This window comes from Phyllobates terribilis, unplaced genomic scaffold (genome assembly GCF_046119375.1).
Source record: "Phyllobates terribilis strain yellow unplaced genomic scaffold, ASM4611937v1 Scaffold_1__5_contigs__length_1240528914, whole genome shotgun sequence".
NCBI lineage: Eukaryota > Metazoa > Chordata > Amphibia > Anura > Dendrobatidae > Phyllobates > Phyllobates terribilis.
Window position 1 is genome coordinate 1,140,996,150 of NW_027362761.1, and position 12,543 is coordinate 1,141,008,692.

Here is a 12,543-nt window from a genome sequence, read left to right on the forward strand (position 1 = left end):
CCCATTATATTTGGTGTCTTGTTATGTGGTACACGTGCTTTTGGGCACGGCCAACGCTGCGACCTCCAAACCTAGAGGAGTGTAATGGAACAGACACACAGACAATGTTTCTCCTACAGTACCAGTTAATCAATCTTCTCATTATCCCCTGCCCCTCGACTTCCTTCTAGCTAGGGGGGCGATGCGCTACAGAAGATTGGATGAGCTTCTGCACCACTGGAGGAGCACAGGAGATCTTCAGAGCAGAGCATCTTGCTTAGGAAACCGGCCAAGTCTGATAGACCGCAATGGTGGCCGGTGACCTAAACTATAAATTCATACATGGGTACTCTGAATCTGCGCAGCACCTCAATGTTGGAAGCCATGGAGAAATAACATGGCCCCAATGGTCAAATTAATTTTGTATCTCATTTGCGATTAGAAAAGATCAGCAAGAGCTTGCCCATCATGTCCCAATAGAAGACCATGGGGGCTACCAACAGCGAAACCTCTAGGACAGGGGTCCCCAGTCTAAGGCTCAGGACCCACATGTGGCTCGCGAGCCAGTGATGTTTGGCTCGTGGCTGTCTCCCAGCTCGTTGTATTAGTACCAGGTCTAGCAAATGGCTGTGAAGAGGAGGTCTCCAGATGGAGACTAACCCTGCACAAAAAAGCTGATCTGGATGTAAATATACTTTCCTTGGGGGCTTATTAATAAATTAAGTATGGTAAGGTTGATGTGAGAAAACTGAATGGTGGTAAAGTGGGAATCCTTGGATGTAATATATAGTCTTAATGTGGGGAAAACGTCATTAATGGCTCTTTGTGTCAATACTGTGAGGGGGCGAAAGTCTGACGTCACTACTCAGGAGAGTGCTGAATGTGACTTGCGACCCTCTTTCATAACTGAATGTGGCTCTCAAGATCAGAAAGGTTGGGGACCACGTCTCTAGGAAATGAACAGATGATAGACTGTCAAAACCGTACAACACCTTCAAAGAATATCTTTGTCCAAGATATTTCTATCACAAGAGGTGGAAGTTTGTAGCATTTGTCCTCAAATCTATAGTTTCTACACAAAGTAACCCCTAGTTCAGGTGCAGAAACATTGCTCCTCCTCGTCCTTCTATAGGATTATACATGAGATCCACCTAAACCTGAGAGTATCATGCATGAACATTCAGCTGACCTCCGCCGGTCCACCATCCTGAGGAAAGGCTTAGGAACATACAAAAACTGTACTCCTTCTCCACTAGACTACGGACTACATGGACTTGCAATTATGAAGCTATGAGTGAGACCATGGTCTTGTATGTGACATGCTAGTGAAGGCATCTCAAGTATTTGACCGCGGCTGCTCAGCCTCTGCCTATAAGAACTGACAACAAAGTTTATTTAGTCAACCAAGTCCATGACTTGTAAAAACAGGAATATGGCAGCAATGAAAGGACTATAGTGATTACTGTAGGAGGAGTAATGAAGTGAAGCATCTTCTGAAACCACATTCCAAACTTTATGGCAGAATTGGCCAAAATAGAAGACGGTTGGGGAAAATGTCCAGTTAGTAGCATTTCCACCAGAAGACAAAAGTGATATGAAAATCACAAGATAGACCCTTATCTGGCAAAAGAAGGGTGGTCATGTTCCTTCACTCAAAGACATTCTCCAAGCTTAGAGGAGCTAGCACTACATTTTTAATTTTGGCATTAACTTTGAGCCCAGATGCCCAGTGTGTGCCATGTTTTGGCTGGTGAGGACTCAGTATAAAACATTTGTACCCTGCATTAAATAATGGTCAGAGCCAGTAACTCTCACTAATGACAAGAACAAAGTGGCCATAGTAAACCTCCAAGTGCCTTGTCTATTTGTCCTCAGGGATCGCCAGATTTCACTGTAGTCACCTGCATGCAAAGAAGACCCCATGTAAGATGAAGGGTCTTAGTTTCTTTGTTTGGTAGGTTCAGAACAACACTGATCACAAAATATATATTAAAGGTGACCTTTTCAGATTAGAGATATCGGCTTCCAGAAACCTCACTACATGGCAAGAGACAACTAGTCCTATAGTGATAATCTCCTGCTGATAAAACAGTAATTTTATCAAAACTACAGCACACAGCCTAATAAGTGACACATCGCTGGAATCAGGGTCTCTGTCTCTACATCGTACTGCTCTCAGATTAGGTGACAAAAATCTGGGGACAGATTCCCTTCAAAGAGATTTGTCACATGAGAATATATAAAGCCAAAACAGAAGCTCCATCTGCATACTACTGTTTTGGGTTTCTTGCCCTTCTTCAGTTCTAGAAGGCCTTCTATGCAGTATCTAAGGGGTATGGTTTCTTCTTAAAAAGAACCTATCACCAAGTTAAAAGTGTCCAGTTTTTGCTCTTATTTTATTCCCTCTGTTTCTGAGTATTCCGTTTTTAGCTCTTTTTTTTTATTGTTATTTTTTTTTTTTTTTTTAATGTGCCATATGGTTCCAGAGATCATGGCCTTTTTATTTAGTGCTAATTTTTATGGTTTTTGCTAAGTGTCTCACCGAATCCTCTGGGGCATTTCTTTCTGGCAGCTCTGCATTATTGCCCCGTGAGCACCACACCCTTGGTAATGACCATAAAAATTAGCTCTAAGTAAAAAAAAAACATATTTCTGAAACCATATGACGCATTTAAAAAAAAATACATCGGGGAGCAATGGGGATAAGAGCAAAAAATGGCCACTTTTGACAAGTCCTCTTTAAGGAGACCGCTGTATTGAGGAAGAATCTCACTATATGATGTCTATAAACTCTAATCGGGATTATGGACAATGCGTGCATTTATGGAATAGCCCGTAGAAGCTCAAGCTAGTGGCCGTACAAGGTGACAAACATGATGCAACTTCAGAGTTTTCCTATATGGGAAAAAGTTATAATCGACCCTTGACAGAGTAAAACAAATCAGAAACTGCTAAAGGAGGATTCTTAATGTTAAATTCTTGAGGTCTGTGGAGAATGACGTCCCTGCAGCTGAGACTCGGAGGAGTTCTGCACTTCCCAGTAAATGAGTACAGCATCTTTCTGACTTTGCTGTAATTCAGCCTCCTAGAGTAGATGTCAGAGATTACAGCAGCAAAGGGGGAAATAAGGGGGTCAATTTATTTTCTGTAGGTTTTATCCATTGAGGAATATATACAGTACATACACCTCCATATCCTGGACAGTCATAATATATGAGCAGAGAGCTATAAACCCTGCAGCAAAGAGTGACTTCATAAGAGCAACTGAAATCTAATATTTTGCTTAACATGGCATAGATAAAGGGGTTGTCCGCTGCTTTGATATTGACCTATCCTATCAATATCAGATCAGTGGGGGTCCGACACCAGAAGTCCTACCGATCAGAAGTTATCAGCTGTAATGGTGACTGGATAGAAACAGTGTACGGAGCAGAACAGAACAGCATCGGAATAACGCTCACTTCCAGATACTGCAGATCTACAATTCTCTAGATGCTGAGCTGCAGTACCCATAAGCGTCCACTAATCAATGTATGGCGCTGTGCTTTCCTGGCTTCCTACACAGCTGATAACAGCAGATCAGTGGAGGTGGTATATGTAAGACCCCCCACTTATGTGATATTGATCACCTGTCCCACAGATAGGTGATCAATATCAATGGAGAGGACAGCCCCTTTGAGTGTTGGATCTGCAGGCATAGCGGCATGGCGTTTCCTAGATTCGTTATCATTATGTTCTAGTGATCAGGATGGTGACAGTAGACATTAGTGGTGGTGGAATATCCTATTACGCCACCAATATCTATGATAGGACAATCCCTTTAAGGGAAGCACATCACTAAATATTCTAAAGGCCATCATACACGTTAGATTAATGTCGGCCGACCGCGCTGATTATGGAAGGATGGGCAGACTAATGTGTATGGGGGTCCCAACGCTCTCCAACAGATGATGATGGATTAGAGAAGGATCTGGGATGTTGAATATCCATGGCCGATCCTTGTCTCCTCCAGGACAAGCTGCCGTGCATTATTAGTGGCCCCTGATACTGACCATCCACAGAGGTCTTTATCCGGATTATTTTACTATAGTTCTGCTCTGGTGACTGATTCCTTATAACCACTGTGTAATCAGAGGTTCTGCTACTTCCTATTGTATGGTTCATTTTCTTCCTATTTTCCAAATATTTTCTTGCTTTCTATAAACAGAAACATTATCATTTACATCCAGAAGCTGAAAACCTGCACAGACATGAGATTTCTCACTGGTATCTGGTGTGTATCACACACGTTATATACACTGATACATTGATGCAAAGTGAAGAAACATGATAGAGGTTTCTGTCTAGACTAAATAAACTTTTACAAAGTATAATAAAGCCCTGTTCACACTTCGTTTTGTGGTTTTGTACCTGAATGTTCCTAAAAACAGGATTCAGATAAACCACCTACTGTGTGTTTCTGTGCTTGTCTAAAAATTGCAGTAAAAATTGTGTTTCATTGCAGTCTATCGCCCCATCAAGAGTTCATCTGAATCCTGTTGCAAAACCTGTATTCACATCTGCTTTCTGCATTCACAGAAACCATGACTCAGTGCTGGATCTCTAACTGGTAAGGTCTCTCCTTGTGGAGAGTGACATGCCTGACATGCCAGTGTAAGGAGACTTATAGGCCATTCAATGCTCCTCTGGAAAATTAAATTTGCTGACATACCAGTGTAAGGAGACATATAGGCCATGCAATGCTCCTCTGGAAAATATCATTTGTTGACATTCCAATGTAAGCAGACTTGTAGGCCATGCAATGCTCCTCTGGTAAATTACATTTGCTGATATGTCAGTGTAAGGAGACTTATAGGCTATGCAATGCTCCTCTGGTAAATTACATTTGCTGACATTTCAGTGTAAGCAGACTTATAGGCTATGCAATGCTCCTCTGGTAAATTACATTTGCTGACATTTCAGTGTAAGGAGACTTATAGGCTATGCAATGCTCCTCTGGGAAATTACATTTGATGACATTCCAGTGTAAGGAGCCTTATAGGCTATACAATGCTCCTCTGGGAAATTACATTTGCTGACATTTCAGTGTAAGGAGACTTATAGGCTATGCAATGCTCCTCTGGGAAATTACATTTGATGACATTCCAGTGTAAGGAGCCTTATAGGCTATACAATGCTCCTCTGGGAAATTACATTTGATGACATTCCAGAGTAAGGAGACTTATAGGTTATTCAATGCTCCTCTTGGAAATTAAATTTGCTGACATGCCAGTGTAAAGAGACTTGTACGCCATGCAATGGTCCTCTGGAAAATTACATTTTTTTGACATTCCAGTGTAAGGAGACTCATAGGCCATGCAATGCTCTTTTGGGAAATTAAATTTGCAGTGCTGCATGTGTTGATGTCCGTCATTACATTAAGAAGAATAGCATATTGCACTGGTCTTCCATCTGAATATATCTGAATCTGCTATGGAGCCTCCTGTGTGAACAGCGCCTAAGACCTGCACATTATTTCAGCCCCTGAATGTAAAAAATAATGTTCCCATACACTGACAGCGAGTTGAGAAACTAATACACACCAATTGCAAAAAAGTCAATTGCAGTTGGAGGAGCCCTGTAATGTCACCTCTTATTATCTGGCCCACAGCCACAGAGCAGACTGGGAGCAGGTATTGGGCTCCAGTAGTCACTGACTAGTCATGGGACTGGCTAGTATTGTAGAGACACAGCCCATAGATAACTCAGAAGTGATAGCACATACAATACATAGTGCTAGCTCCTATGACATGCTGGGAGTAGTAGTTCTACTGGAGATGGCGTTTCATTGCATCATGCAGGGAATACAAGTAGAAGTGGTTAACCCTATAAGCCCTGGCATGCTTGCCCCTCCTTACCCGATTGGCATGGTCCCTTGTGCAGCTGCACCACAGGTGAGTGCCCCTGCTGCAGCGCCCTCCTGCTGGCGAGCTTCAGCTGGCACAGGTTGTTGTAGGTCTGCCCGTCGTTGGCACACACTTCATAGTCGTGCTTGCACTGGCAGGTGCCCTTCAGTCCTCTCTTGCCGGGGGGCGGCTTGCACTGCAGGGTGTCGCCACATGGGGGGTCTCCATCCCGGCCGCAGAGCTCTCCTTCCCCCGCTGCGCAGATCAGGCAGCAGTTGCAGCGGTCTGGCACATACCCGCTGGGGCACACGGGGCTGGGGCACCGGGAGACATCACAGCGGGACGGGCAGGCGGAGGTGCCCAGGAGCAGAGGGAGCAGCAGCAGCGGTAGTGATGGGCAGCAGCCTGGCATCCTGAGGGCACCAATGCTCAGTGTCGTCTGTGCCAGGGCAGAGTCAGTTGTGCAGCATCACAGAGGATGATGAGGGCAGGGACTGAGCCTGGGTTATATGGATCAGTAATGAGAGGGGCTGTGTGCACTGGAGGATGGGGGTGTTACTGCAGGAAAGTCTCAGCCCCATCACCCTGCAGCTCTGCCACCGACCAGGGAGAGATGGGAGTCACCATGTCAGTGGGCATGTACTGGACTGTGGGTGGAACCTGCTGCTGCCGCATGCATAGGGGAATTGCTCGACCAGCAACTCCATAAGAGGATGCAAGTCAGAAAATGCCTGTGGTTGGGGATCTGTCTGGATTCTGATGGTTGCACAGGATGACTGTCGGATCTCCATCATTATCCTGACCTGCAGCCATTTCTACACTATTATATCTTCGGGATTGTAATATAAGCAATTGTCCACTATGATGTGATGCTGAGCCAAAAGTTTTCCCTTTTTGTAGAGTTTATGTACAGTCCAATTAAAGCCAATAGGAGCGCCTCCATAATTAATTAAGACATGCCTTGAACACCCCACAAAAATGGTGTCTCTAAGGCCTCATTCACACGTCAGTATTTGGTCAGTATTTTTCAACAGTGTTTGTATGCTAAAACCTGGAGAGAAAAACTAGAATTGAAAGATTTATAACTGCTCTGTGTTTTCTTTTCCAATGGTATTTGTTGAATTTTTATGGCTGCGTGCCCACGATGCGGATTTAGTGCGTTTCCGCAGCTGCATTTCCGCAACGAAAATGCATTAAAAACGCTTGTTAAGTTGTCTGCCATGTTCCCCAATGATAATCCGCATGTGCTGTGCACATGCTGCGGAAATTTCCGCTGCGGATTATCATTGTGGAAAAATCCGCAGCACGTCCATTAATTTTGCGGAATCGCGGCGAAATCGCCACCACTGACTTGCATTGGAACGCATGTCATCCTCATGACTACATGTGCACATGTGGATATTATGCGATTCAATGCGCGGATGGTACCCGGGTCGGGAGAAGAGGAGACTCTCATCCAGACTCGGGTACCATTGTACCTGTAGTTAAAAAAGAATTAACAAAAAACATATACTTACCTTCCGATGGCCCCCGGTCTCCTTCTCCAGTGTCTTTGGCTGCTCGCGGTGGTAAAAGTACCTTCCGTGACGTCATTTAGTCATGTGACGGGTCACACGACTTCGGAGGTCGCGTGACCTTTCACATGACTAAATGACCTCATGGAAGGTCCTTCTACACCACCGCGAGCAGCCGAACACACTGGAAAGGAGACCGGGGGCCATCGGAAGGTAAGTATATGTTTTGTTTTATTTTTCACCATTTTTATTCCTTTTTTTTTTTACTAATGATGCTGCAATTGCCGGTTCCATGGATTTACAGTACAGACCAAAAGTTTGGACACACCTTCTCATTTAAAGATTTTTCTGTATTTTCATGACTATGAAAATTGTACATTCACACTGAAGGCATCAAAACTATGAATTAACACATGTGGAATTATATACTTAACAAAAAAGTGTGAAACAACTGAAAATATGTCTTATATTCTAGGTTCTTCAAAGTAGCCACCTTTTGCTTTGATGACTGCTTTGCACACTCTTGGCATTCTCTTGATGAGCTTCAAGAGGTAGTCACCGGAAATGGTCTTCCAACAATCTTGAAGGAGTTCCCAGAGATGTTTAGCACTTGTTGGTCCTTTTGCCTTCACTCTGCGGTCCAGCTCACCCCAAACCATCTCAATTGGGTTCAGGTCTGGTGACTGTGGAGGCCAGGTCATCTGGTGTAGCACCCCATCACTCTCCTTCTTGGTCAAATAGTCCTTACACAGCCTGGAGGTGTGTTTGGGGTCATTGTCCTGTTGAAAAATAAATGATGGTCCAACTAAACGCAAACCGGATGGAATAGCATGCCTCTGCAAGATGCTGTGGTAGCCATGCTGGTTCAGTATACCTTCAGTTTTGAATAAATTCCCAACAGTGTCACCAGCAAAGCACCCCCACACCATCACACCTCCTCCTCCATGCTTCACGGTGGGAACCAGGCATGTAGAGTCCATCCGTTCACCTTTTCTGCGTCGCACAAAGACACGGTGGTTGGAACCAAAGATCTCAAATTTGGACTCATCAGACCAAAGCACAGATTTCCACTGGTCTAATGTCCATTACTTGTGTTCTTTAGCCCAAACAAGTCTCTTCTGCTTGTTGCCTGTCCTTAGCAGTGGTTTCCTAGCAGCTATTTTACCATGAAGGCCTGCTGCACAAAGTCTCCTCTTACCAGTTGTTGTAGAGATGTGTCTGCTGCTAGAACTCTGTGTGGCATTGACCTGGTCTCTAATCTGAGCTGCTGTTAACCTGCGATTTCTGAGGCTGGTGACTCAGATAAACTTATCCTCAGAAGCAGAGGTGACTCTTGGTCTTCCTTTCCTGGGGCGGTCCTCCTGTGAGCCAGTTTCTTTGTAGCGCTTTGTTATGCACACGCCCGGGCTAAGCGGCGTGTGCGTGTGATTGGTAGTGATTCCACTGGACCGTGCCGGAGAGTGAATGCCTGGAGGGGCGTGACTAAGTATTCACCCGATCCGACCAGGGTCGCACGACGGCATACGACGCCAGTGCACCAAGGAGGAACCGAGCAGAGGGACCAGGTGCTACTCCAGGACAGACCCCGGACACGGCTGTTGACCCACACAGGGAAATACAGGAACAGGCTGGTAGGCTGGCACACAGACTGGAGGGTATAGGCAGGCACGACTGGTATGCAGGCAGGCGGGTATGCAGGCAGGGACACAGGCGAGCACAGCTAGAGTGCAGACAGGGAGGCACTAGCAGGTAGGAACACAGGCGGGATAGGGCCCAGTACACACTGGGACTCAGGAACATTACAGGCAGAGGGGTACAGGCAGGGCAGGACAGGACTGCCGGAGCAGCGGGCAGAAGCAGGGCAGGACAGGACTGCCGGAGCAGCGGGCAGAAGCAGGGCAGGACAGGACTGCCGGAGCAGCGGGCAGAAGCAGGGCAGGACAGGACTGCCGGAGCAGCGGGCAGAAGCAGGGCAGGACAGGACTGCCGGAGCAGCGGGCAGAAGCAGGGCAGGACAGGACTGCCGGAGCAGCGGGCAGAAGCAGGGCAGGACAGGACTGCCGGAGCAGCGGGCAGAAGCAGGGCAGGACAGGACTGCCGGAGCAGCGGGCAGAAGCAGGGCAGGACAGGACTCTGTACACACGGAACAGACAGGAAGGGAAAGACAGAGCCAGACACCCACAGGGTACTTGCAGTGAAGTAGCGAGTGGACCACAAACTCACAAACGGGAGTACAGAGACAACAGGCAGGAGTTAGGTACAAGTTCAGACTCTGCAGAAAAAGGAAGGGAACGGACATAGAGGAAAAACAGGTAAAGGATAGGAGAGAGTTCAGACTGGAACTGAGTGTACGGAGGGGACCGACACTGCAGCGGGATACAGGAGCGGGTCTGGGAATACTGCCCCCAGAGAGGCAGGACGAACAGGCAAGGAGCGTGTTCAGACAGGACAGACAAAATACAGGAGCGGGTCTAGGTAATCGGCCCCTAGAAGGCGGGAGGAACAGGCTAAGAGCGTGTTCAGACAGGACAGACAAAATACAGGAGCGGGTCTAGGTAATCGGCCCCTAGAAGGCGGGAGGAACAGGCTAGGAGCGTGTTCGGACAGGACAGACAAAATACAGGAGCGGGTCTAGGTAATCGGCCCCTAGAAGGCGGGAGGAACAGGCTAGGAGCGTGTTCAGACAGGACAGACAAGATACACAGAAAGGACTCAGTTCAGGCACGGGAACTAATACCGAAAAGCAGGAGACATACAGGACTAGTTCAGACACGGGAACTAACACCGCAAAGCAGGAGACATACAGGACACAGTTCAGACACGGGAGCTGATACCGCAAAGCAGGAGACATACAGGACTAAGTTCAGACAGGCCTGGAAATACAGCCTCCAGGAAAGGCAGACAAGAAACAAAGACGGGACCTGGCACCTTCAGAGTGCAAGCACACACTGAAGGAAAACACTATGCTCAGGCAGGGATAGAAGGGAGCTGCTGAGCTATATACCAAGTGTCAGACAGCAATAGGCTGAGGACGCACAAGGGGCGTGACCCACAGCAGGTACAAAGAGCAGGAAGTGATCGGGCGCCGCCCTTAAGCAGCAGAGACAGACACAAACAGACAGCATGGAGGGAAGCCAGAGAGACATTCTGGACAGGAGATCAAGTGCGCGCTCCTGCACAGTGGGAGATGGACCACTATGCAAGGACGCCGCCAGGTATGTTACAGTACCTCCCCCCTTACGCCCCCTCTTCTTCAGGCCTGCCAGAATCTTCCGCAGGGAATTCGAGGACCAGTCGTTCACTGGGTTGGAGGGGGACAGAGACTTGAGGGTAATCTCTGCTTCGAGGTACATCTTGTCAAGCTCACAGGAAAAAATAGACGTGTTATCAGGTACATAATGAGGAAAAGTCACTGTCTCTTTGTTATCTGGTGGTACCCCGGAGGATTCAGGAAACAACTGGAGGTCCTCCGCCGGGTCAGAAGAGTGCAGAGGCTCAGAGAAAACAACTGCTTCAGAGTACACTAGGTCGGACTCACTGGAGGAAGCAGGCGAGGTATCGGGTACCGAGTATAGGAAAGTCTCTGTCCATTCACCACCAGGTGGCACCCCGAAGGGTTCTGAACACAACTGGAGGTCCTCCGCCTGGTCGGAGGGGTGTAGAGACTCGGGAGTAACCTCTGCTTCGGAGTACACTAGGTTGGACTCACTGGAGGAAGCAGGCGAGGTATCGGGTACCGAGTATAGGAAAGTCTCTGTCCATTCACCACCAGGTGGCACCCCGAAGGGTTCTGAACACAACTGGAGGTCCTCCGCCTGGTCGGAGGGGTGTAGAGACTCGGGAGTAACTTCTGCTTCGGAGTACACTAGGTTGGACTCACTGGACGAAGCGAGCGAGGTATCAGGTACAGGATATAGGAAAGTCTCTGTCCATTCACCACCAGGTGGCACCCCGAAGGATTCTAAACACAACTGGAGGTCCTCCGCCTGGTCGGAGGGGTGTAGAGACTCACGGGTAACCTCTGCTTCAGAGTACACTAGGTCGGACTCACTGGACGAAGCAAGCGAGGTATCAGGTACAGAGTATAGGAGAGTCTCTGTCCTTTCGCTACCAGGTAGCACCCCGAAGGGTTCAGGAGACAACTGGAGATCCTCCGCCAGGTCGGAGGGGTGTAGAGACTCGGAGGTAACTACCACTTTGGGGTACCCATTGTCAGGCTCACAGGACGAAGCGGACAAAGTATTGAGTACCGGGTGTAGAGAAGTCTCTCTCCATTTGTCATCGAGTGGTATCCCGGAGGATTCAGGAGGCAACAGGGGATCCTCCGCCAGGTAGTAGAGGTGCACAGACTCAGAGGTAACCACAGCTTTGGAGCATCCTTGGACATGCACACCGGTTAAAGAGAGAGAAGCATCTGATGCCGGGTGCAGGAAGTTCTCCAGTGTGGAGTCTGGATAGGCAGAAGTCTCTTCGGGCAGGAGAACTGGTGCACTACCCACGCACATTACCCATTGGGGTTTCTCCGGGATACAGGGAGATGAAGCTTCAGTAGGGACTTCAAGGTTGGGGTCAGGAGGTCTCAGGGAGGACAGACCCTGGCGTGACGGCTTGCCTCTACGTCTAGCACGTCTGGACTGCCTCTTGAGGTTGAGAGAAGTATTCCGGAAAGCGTAGTCACCCTGTGAGGATTCTGGGTGGGCAGTAGTCTCATTGGGCTGGAGGACTATTGCGCTACCCACACACATTACCCATTGGGGCTGCTCCGGGATATTGGGAGGTGAAGCTTCAGCAGGAGCCTCCGGGTTAGGATCATCGAAGACCATTAGAAAGGCCACCAGGAAGGCCATTAGGTCCCGGAGGATTGGATCCTGTGTTTCATATAGGGGGTTGATCCATTCCAAGGCATCACCCGCCAGGTAAGACATAATAAAGGCCACTTTAGCCCAATCGGAAGAAAAATAGAGAGGGTAGGCCTTAAAGTGTAGCATGCATTGCTCCACAAATGCACGACACTGTCTTGGATCCCCATAGTAACGTGGCGGATCCGCAGGAACGAGAGCTGATAGATCCATCTGGACGGTGCGTAATTTCGCCTGGAACTCAGCTAAGAGAAAAAAAATTTATTTATTTATTTTAATGCATATATTCGCTGGAAAAACTTCTCA

General features: G+C 47.7%; 1 protein-coding gene across 2 annotated transcripts in view; it reads right to left on the reverse strand.

Moving 5' to 3' along the window:
- Positions 1-6,468, reverse strand: part of HTRA3 (HtrA serine peptidase 3) — a 38,396-nt gene extending 31,928 nt beyond the window's left edge. Inside the window, exon 1 of one of the 2 annotated variants that reach the window (XM_073647770.1) lies at positions 5,877-6,468. In XM_073647770.1, coding sequence (XP_073503871.1) covers positions 5,877-6,276 — 400 coding nt within the window. In that variant the 5' untranslated portion in view covers positions 6,277-6,468. The remainder of the gene's footprint in view (positions 1-5,876) is intronic. The other variant, XM_073647780.1, reaches the window with a different exon arrangement.
- Between the last annotated feature and the right edge of the window lie 6,075 nt (positions 6,469-12,543).